A 9,530-nucleotide genomic window follows, 5' to 3' on the forward strand; every position below is an offset into this window, starting at 1 on the left:
ATGTGTGAAAACATCAGTTCATTAATTTATTTATGATTTATATCTTAAGATACTTCTGTAGCTAAGAAAAAGACTATTATATAGTTAAAAAAGTTAATATTTTATGAAGATATAAGAAACCTTGCTGAAAAAGATTGTTTTGAAGTTCTACATTTGTTTGCTGGTTATTAAGATTTACTAGTAAATTATATATTTCTTCATATAAGAGACAAGTGAGAACAAAACAAGCAGAAAAAGTTTCTGAGACTTTGAAAAAAAAAAGTGATTTGGAATTAAAATTGACTGTATTTAACTTGAAATATTCCTATAGATATTCAACATTAAGTATGACTGTAAACAATGTTGAATGGAAAATAAGTGTGCTACATCATTGTATGACCTTCCACAGGTATGACACGGTTGCTATAGTAACATAATGCTAACACGGGTTACTAGGGAAATTATTGGTTACCTAGCAACTTGTATGTTGTTGGATAGTAATGTATTGATTTATATGGTGATAAAGGCTGGACTGGAACAATAGTAAAATGTATCGTACAATTACCAAATGTATTGGTTACCTAGCAACAGCTGTATGGTTTCCATAGTAACACATTTTTGTTTTCCTGGTTACAAGGAGATGTATTTGTGTGATATTTTTTTACATAATATATTTACAGCATGTTGGTTTTGAAAAGGAGAAATTGTGGTTTTATTTAATCCATAATGGTAATGGATATACAATGTAAATCGTTCTTTCCTGATACCAGAACAATGCCCTGCATTTAACACCAGTATACTTTACTTCAGATATATGATTTACTGTCAGTTTAAGCTATAAATAAACAACTTGCATAATGAAATTTGACTAGTTGCGTATTTTCGATTTGATGGTGTCTGCCATTTTAGATTTTTATGTCACCTTTGTTTAAAGAAATATCAAAAGTATATTTGACTACTTTAACAATGATGTTTTCATGTTTTATGTGATGTGCAAGGTTGAAATAATGTCTTGTCGGAATTAGCTTTAATTCTACTTATTGCATGATGAGATATGTTTTCTGTTTTGTTGTTTTTGTGACATCATTTTATTTTCACAATTTTACATGATTTTAGACTGAAAAATAACATGTAGCACTTCTTACCCTGTATGATAGTTTTCTTGCATGCAGTTTTCCCCTGTGTATAAGATAATGTTTAAGGTAATGTTAAAGACATTATTTTATGCTTGAGTGTTGTAACACAATTCTGTTTTAAAAGAAAGGATGCAAAGAAGGAAAACATCCGCATACACAAAACTTTTAAAGGGAAAGGCAATGTTGAACGTATGTTAATTCCGTCTGCTAGGATTTCTTAAATCATTTAAAAAAAATGAAAGAATTTTCAAAATCAGCTTAAAAATGAGGAAGTTACGAGCATATAAATACTTAATCAAAATTGCAGCCATTTTGTTTCCATGACAACAAAAAACTAAATGGCAGATTTATTAAATTTCTAGATACATATTTGAACTGTGTATAATTATTTCTGTGAAATAATTTCTCTACTTTTTCCAGCTACAATGATAGAAATTACCATGTTTTACATCTTACATTCAAGATACATATAGACCGCCTCGGTAGCCTAGTGGTAAAGTGCCCGCTTCGAGTGAGGGAGGTCGTGGGTTCAATCCCTGGCCGCGTCATACCAAAGACATAAACAATGGTACTAGTAGCTTCCTCGGTGCTCAGAATTAAGAGGATAGTGCTTGGACTGGTCAGTCCGGTGTCAGTCTAATATGACTGGGAGGGGTCAGTCTAATATGACGGCATGATATTCCAGTGAGGCAGCACTATAAAGTTGGGCATTGTGCTCACTGCTACATAAATCATGTAGACACCATGATTTATCTGACATCGTTAAATAGACATTAAACCCAAACACAAACACACAAGATACATATGAAATTAATCTATGTAAAAGATTATTTGCTTAAAAAGATTTCAGCAGTGTGTAAATGACGTCATAAACACACTAAAATGGCAGCCTCCATGATCAGCCCTTTTCTTAAATTTCAAACTGCCATATCTTTTTCAATAGTGGTCTGATTTTAAAAATTCTTTCAGCATTATGAAAGGTTCAAGAATTGCTTTGATATAAAATTAACTTTTTTTATCAGGCCTATATTGCCCTTTAAAACTATTAATTAATATAGGGGTAATACCCCTAACAGGAATGCTGTTTATTATCACTTCTTATGCACGTATCATAAAATAATGCCAGTCATACAAAGTGTTTTATTTCTACACCTCCATGTTGCAATATGTATTTTCTACCAATGCATGCAGTTAAATAGATGTACACTAGATGTAATGGAATTATGACATGGTTATTTTGATACAGGGAATTTGTACAACAGAAAAAAAGAATTGTTACAGAGGTTGAGTTGGAACATCTTAAATTCCCAAAAACACTTCTGTTGAAATTTTGCAGTCTTGACAACATTTGAAATCCATAATCGCTCTTTGAGAGGTGTATATATAAGTCAATAAAATTGTAGGTTGTTTAACCAGGAGGTACTGTGTTTGATCCTGGCAGAGGCAACACATTGATGCAGCATAGACTCTAAAGAAAAGAATTTAGATTGATTATATAGAAACTGAAACATTGTTTAAACTAACCATGTCATAGTTTAGTTTTGGTCTTACATTGTTAAATGTTTTATGTTGTTTGTTTGCACAGTTCCCAAAGCACTTCAGATACTAAACTGCATGACCTGCAAGGTCAAAGCGACTTTTCTTCTCAAGGTCATAGTCAGCAAGGTGAAGGGCATGACCTTACTGAAGATAGGTAATTCTTGGTTTTTCTCTGAAAAGACACTGCTCTCTGTTTAAGGATGGCCTTGACATTGCTTTTCTCTTTCTTGCACTGGCTTTTAAACTGTCTTTAGAATGAGGACCTTTTAAATGGTGTAAAGTATCAGAAGTCTTAAAAATGTATTTTGTTAATAATTATGGTAAACTTCACTATTTCTGTTTATTATTTAGCTTGATATAAAGTAATGGGGGCTCATATTTGTCTATCCATCATTCATGCCTGAAGTCATATCTCCAAAACAATTCTATAGATTTTCAGATAACTACACCTGAACACCTGAATGTTCAACATGATAATATATCAGGTATTACCCAGGTCACTACACCTAAGGTCAAGGTCACAATAGAGAAAAGAAGTAGGATAGCTTAATTTGTGCCTACTATGCATCTTCTAAACTGCTGGAAAGATTTTCATAAAACTAACATAAGTTGTTTTTTCTCATAGGCAATGTGCAGAGTACATAAATCTTGTCATTAGGTCAAAGGTCAAGGTAATAATTGAAGGTCAAAGGTAATGATCACAACATATATCAATGCCCTGTCACCTTCAGCAGTTACTGTAGTTTAAATAAGTGAACACTAGCACTTTGCTTAAGCATTCTGCTTTTTATTGAAAATTTCTGCAACTTAATTGAAATATTAATCTGCTATTTTATATTAACCATTATTATTAAACATACAAACTCAGGCATTTGAAAGAATGATAATGATATAATTATCACTCAGATTTAGGATTTATAAAGTTAGAAATTTTGTATTTCTTCAGTTGCAGTTAAGTATTTAGTTTTGTTTAGTACAGTAATTTTGTAAATTTGCTTGCAAACCCCTTTGAGTGATCCCTCTGTTGTTTGAATTAGTGCATGCAATTGTTAGTAAAACACCTAGATTTAGAATCCACACACAATCCCTTTTCCTTTATGTAGTAGCACATAGTGATAACAGTTTCTTTCTAATGAGTGAAAGATTTATTGATTCCATGCTGTTTGTACAAAGTTAAACTATATTTTGACACCCTACTTTTCAGAGGTGGAGATCAGGGTTTAAACAATTCTCAAAGCAGTGGTGGTACACTAATAAATACACCACCACGTGGACATCCTCATAGATTTGGTACCCAAGATGCAATAGCTAAACTGTACAGCAGTCCGGCTAGAACAAGGAGACAGACCTATACTGGAAACCAGCAAGGAAATGATTTAACCAGTCAAAACATGCCATACAACAGGAATTATGGACAAACCAATCAGAATAAGGCTTGGAACCAAAACATTCCAGAAAGGTCACATCATGCTAATTCACAGATCATTCCTGGTTATGACAACAATTCTAATGTTGTGAAAACAATGCCATCAAATAATACTACGAACTCTCCAAGTCAGAATGGTGTTCCATATACAAGAGACCAACAAAGAATGTGTGGTGTGTCAGACAACAGGAATGTCTTGCCTCAAAGACACCAAAATGGAATGGTTAATAATTCAGTGTCATACAGTTCACAATTTCCTGCCAATAGAATGTTTTATACTCAGCCAGACAGTGCGCCAGTCAATCCACCAGAAAACAGAACTTCACAGCATTCATCCTATACTAGTGATAATAGTTTTGCAATGAAATCTTATCCATATAGTCAAGGTAGACAGGGTGTGACTGGTCCTGACACAAACTCTTACTCTCAGAATACATTTTATAACCAGTCTGATTCTCAGAATTATAGTACACAGTCCACTTCTGAAAGTAGACTGGGACTACAACCATCATGGCAATATATTGGAAATGGTAGAGTACCAGGCTCAAATCGTGCAGAATCTGCTGGACGTGGACAAAGGGTAAATCTTTTTATTTCTCATCATTTGTTTTACAGATTGAGCAGCAGTGCACTGTTGTCTGAAAAGTCTTGAAACAAGGTTACATACAGATGCTGTTTGAGGCACGGAGATCCTTTCCAGTTAGAAATATTTCATACGAAAAGATTTTTTAATTTTTTTTTTAATAGTATTTAGATGCCATCACAGTTTATTGATCAGATGTTTTGCAATACATTTACGCAAATTGTCTATTAAAATGAAAATTCACATCATATTTGAACTATTTCATTTTTGTATATTATATGTAGAGTGAATCAGAAATATTGCTTCATTTAAAAACAGTTTCTCTGTAGCACTTTGACCAAGACTTTTGGAGACAAGTGTATTATTTCATGCATCACAAAACCCTTTCACATAATGCAGTGTTAAAGCACTATGTTTATAAAGTGTTTGTAGGTTTGAAATCCAGCAAAGCCGTTAAACATTTTGTCATATACTTTTCAAATTAGCTTACTGAAACCTTTAATTAGTATTATATGGCAAGATTATTTACAGTGTACATTATGCTGGCAGATTTTGAATTGCTTTTCTGACCAGATATTATATATACCATGGGCTGAAAATATACTTGTAAATTCATCATAATGGGAGAACTTTTTTCAATATTTTTGGTTGTGTAAGAGTTAAGATTACTGTATGGTGTTGACTACAAAGGTTGAAATGCTTCCAGACGTTTCTTTTTTTTTATTATCAAATATCAAAGTTTCTTTATTTAAAAGTTTTAATGTAAAGTTTTAACATTGTTACATTTTTAGGACCAAAGGCACAATTGTGACTATGGACCCAATCCTATATTGATATAATCATAAGGTTTGCAATGTCATGTTTTTACCACTGTGATGTGTGTATTTCACCCAAGTTTAATATACATAATATATGCAAGCATCTATAGTATAGTATTTCAAATAATGGAACTTTTTTGCTCTTTGTAAAATTGTTTTTCAAAATTGTACACCAGATACCACCAAAACTGAAAAGTGATGGTATTAAATTTTTTATATTACATCCGTATTTGTATAATCCTCATGAGATGAAATCCACGAAAGCACATCCCATGAAACAGCCGTTTTGACCAAAACCATGATATTTCATGCCAATTATGCTTAATATTTTCACAGCATTTCAAATGACAATACTATGGGTGCTTGCAGATAACCTTTGTCCAAGACTTTGTTGTATTGTAAAAACTTCTTTTGTTAGTTACTATGGAAGACTGTCACATGTAGAAAACAATATCATCTTTCAAATCCCCTTCTTTACTAAAACACCTACATTAGAGAATTCTAGTAATCTTGTCTATAAGTCTGTTTTGAGAAGAATGTCCTATACCAGTTCTGTGTTATAAAGGTCTTAACACCGACTCAACAAGAAATTTGAGGTCTTTAATTCTCCTCCCCTGTTCCATGTACAGGTTGCAAAAAGTGTGTTCTGGTACGAAACACAGAAGTAGCATTTGGTTATTGTTGGTAATGTTCCAGAAATGCTGTTGAGGATTTTGTTTACAACCCGTTAATAACAGTTCTTTACATTATTTTCATTCTTAACAAGAGATGTAGATATATGTGTTTTGAGTGCAGTGCTGTAACTAACTAACTTACAACAGTTTCTATATGTCAGACCAGAACTTCTCGGCTAATAGTGAATGAAAATGTTATGTTTGATGATTTTATGTATTGAATGAAAAGTTTACTTTTCAACTCCATTAAGTCGATTTGTCCCCATTCTGACTGAAAAGTTTTAATTTAAATACATTGTTTTGATTAATTTGAATTAAAGGGAGAGGTGGTCTAGTGTTATGGTTTCAGCTGCTCAACAATTAGGTTGTGGGATTGACAACATTGCCTTCTCATATGACATCAGCACTATGGGTTTTTTTTTTCAAAGGAAATGGACTAGAGAGTGATTTTAATAAACTTAAAGTTTTCATCACAGTTCAGCTAAAATAAATTTGTGTAAACTAAATACATTGCTTTTAGAATATAAACCTTAAAAGAAGGTACTGAGAAATTAAAATAATGCATTCTTGTTGTCAGTGGATTTATTTGTTGGAAGACTAGATGTGCATATAGATTCATTTCATAGATCTTTGTTGTAAAGAAAGTCTTTACTAAGATCTGGTCCCCCAGGAAATTGTGGTTTATGGTCATACAAAGCACTGAAAGGCTTGATACATGGTAGACAAATAAAGAAGCATTATTCATAGATTGCCACTTAAAAATGACATTCTGTCTTGTTAAGCTGTCCTCAATTAATGTTGCTGCATTTTTGATAAGCTTTTTGGTGTAAAGTAAAGTTAATGTTTTTCCTGATTCTATGAGTTGTGATTTTTGTTTAATGTATATTGTAAAAAAGTTGTCTCCTTTGTATATAGCTCTATTCTGTTAGATTAAGGTTTCCTTTATGTAAAATTCATATGAGCCGTGCCATGAGAAAACCAACATAGTGGCTTTGCGACCAGCATGGATCCAGACCAGCCTGCGCATCCGCGCAGTCTGGTCAGGCTCCATGCTGTTCGCTTTGAAAGCCTATTGGAATTGGAGAAACTGTTAGCGAACAGCATGGATCCTGACCAGACTGCGCGGATGCGCAGGCTGGTCTGGATCCATGCTGGTCGCATACCCACTATGTTGGTTTTCCCATGGCACGGCTCATATAGATCTTTGTTAAGTTTGTAATCTATATCTATAAGTTCTTCTAAAATTGTTTTTCCTATTAGCTGATGTAAGTACTATCATAGTTTTCATTAAATCACGATTCATTTTTCTGGAGAGTTAAATATTTTACATTTTATAGATATGCTATCATCAAGAATCTGGAAAATCTTACATTGATTTCAAGTTGTTTAATATATAATATACCAAAGACATTTTCTTAGCATCTGTGTTACGTTATTGGAAAAACTGTATGCATACCGGCCAGCGTAGCTTGGAAAACACATTTGTATCAAAATTTGTTGCAAAACTATCATGAATTCACTGTCTAGTTGTTCATTAGGTTCAGTATTGTGTGTTATTCTATTTCAGGTTGGACAGAGAACAGGAAGTGCATCTCCCAGCACACGGTCCCCGGCTACAACCCCAACTAAGAAAAATAGACATATAGAAATGTCACCACACAGGGGAACCAGGCCTCTTTCCACCAATCAGAACAGTTCAAGTGCAGCTTTGCCCAATTATCATTCACCAGATAGTGCAATCAGTTCAATTACTAGTTTGTCTCTTTCAAATGTGAACAGATCTCCAAGTAAATTAACAAGTCCTTCAGGAAATGACAGTATGTCTGAACACGTCAGTAGAGTTCGGACACCAGCTTTTGGCAGATCGGATATCTGGACAGAATTGTGATACGTACTGTACAAATTGTAAATGTTGTCTAGTACTTTTGTATTTATTTTGTATATAAAGAAGCAGTTGTTTGTTGATATAAGAATTTTGGACAGATGTCTTCAAACAGTATAGCATACACATGTCCCTGGTATTTCTCACTAGTGTTCTTTATGGTTTTGGTGGTGCACTAAATCAAAGCTTCAGAAAACTGACAGGGCAGTGAAATTTTTTCTGTTTTGATCATGTAGGGAAAATGGTATACTTACTATACTTTTGATAAATGATATAAAAACTTTCTCCAATATTTTAAGGTGGAGAAGTATATATCATATATGGTCTCTGTTCAGATAGAAAAAGCACAACAAAAAAGGTCTGAATGAATGCCCCTGAAATCTGCCAAGTTTAGTAATTTGAAAAGGTTATCTTTTTCAGTAATGATCCTTTTTCAAAATTTCAATAGTAAAGGATTAAAATAGAGTTTTCAACTGAAATACCGTTGAAAAACAGCATTAAACCCAAAACAAAGGAATGAATTACATTTTCTGTCTCTTCAGTTGGAGGTTATTTAAGTTTTAATGGCATTAACTTCAAATTTTACTTCTTAAGGCATATAACAATATATTCTTTATTATACTTGTTCATTTAGCCAGGAAAAATTCAGTTGTGTTCATTTGTGCTGTCCAGGACATAATAATTGCACATCCAATAAATTTATAGAGATCCTGCAAAAGAGATATGTGGGAATTTCTTTTATTCATCAATGCATGCATGCACTTTTACGTTTTTTAATTTTTGTAATGTTTGCAATAAATTTCTATTTATAATGTGAAAATACAAACCTTGAAAAACAAGAAAACTTTGCTTTTGTATGTACGGTATCATCTGAAGTACTATTTACAGAAAAACAAAGTCTGAAATATTTAAGTCGAGGACCGCCTATATATTGCACTGAAAGGTACGAGATGTTTATTTTTGGTCAATAGGTGATCTCTATTGCATTTGGCATCAGTACATGAAAGTTCATGACTACAGTGACCTAGAGTCTCACAATATTCACAGACTACAAGGCCATTTTGCAAGTCTTTATTCTGCCGGAAAATTTCAGCAGTATGAAGTAAACTAGGTTTTGGAAAACTGAATAATTACCTTTCTTATGTCAACATTGATGTCCAGTACATCAAAGGTCATGGTCAAACTTCAAACTTAGAAAGATTTTAGATGCTGTTGAATGATATAATGCAACAATATATCATTTGAAGAAACTGGAGTGCCAGCATTTCTCCAATTCTGATGTTAAAACTGCTTTTATGACGAGGTACAGGATAACTACAAAATTAATTTTGAGGAAATTTAAGCCTTCTGTTTAGCCTGCTTTTATTCTTCCACTTTAGTGCAGTTTCCACGTTAATAGGTAGAAAATGAGCTCTGAAGAGTAAACAAGTTTTTTCAAACAGATGGCCTTGGGACTTAAGTTTTTGATCCCAGATGACCCAGTTTCAAACTTC

General features: G+C 33.1%; 1 protein-coding gene across 11 annotated transcripts in view; it reads left to right on the forward strand.

Annotated features, from left to right (window-relative positions):
* LOC123522987 (band 4.1-like protein 4A) overlaps positions 1-8,881 on the forward strand; it is a 58,718-nt gene extending 49,837 nt beyond the window's left edge. For 6 of the 11 annotated variants that reach the window (XM_053549438.1, XM_053549443.1, XM_053549442.1 and 3 more), the window contains 4 exons: positions 311-388; positions 2,701-2,808; positions 3,859-4,660; positions 7,723-8,881. In XM_053549438.1, coding sequence (XP_053405413.1) covers positions 311-388; positions 2,701-2,808; positions 3,859-4,660; positions 7,723-8,043 — 1,309 coding nt within the window. In that variant the 3' untranslated portion in view covers positions 8,044-8,881. Of the gene's footprint in view, positions 1-310; positions 389-2,700; positions 2,809-3,858; positions 4,661-5,454; positions 5,510-7,722 lie in introns of all 11 variants that reach the window. The other 5 variants (XM_053549441.1, XM_053549446.1, XM_053549445.1 and 2 more) reach the window with 3 other exon arrangements.
* The last annotated feature ends 649 nt before the right edge of the window (positions 8,882-9,530 follow it).

Source organism: Mercenaria mercenaria, chromosome 8, assembly GCF_021730395.1.
Source record: "Mercenaria mercenaria strain notata chromosome 8, MADL_Memer_1, whole genome shotgun sequence".
NCBI classification, from domain to species: Eukaryota; Metazoa; Mollusca; class Bivalvia; order Venerida; family Veneridae; genus Mercenaria; species Mercenaria mercenaria.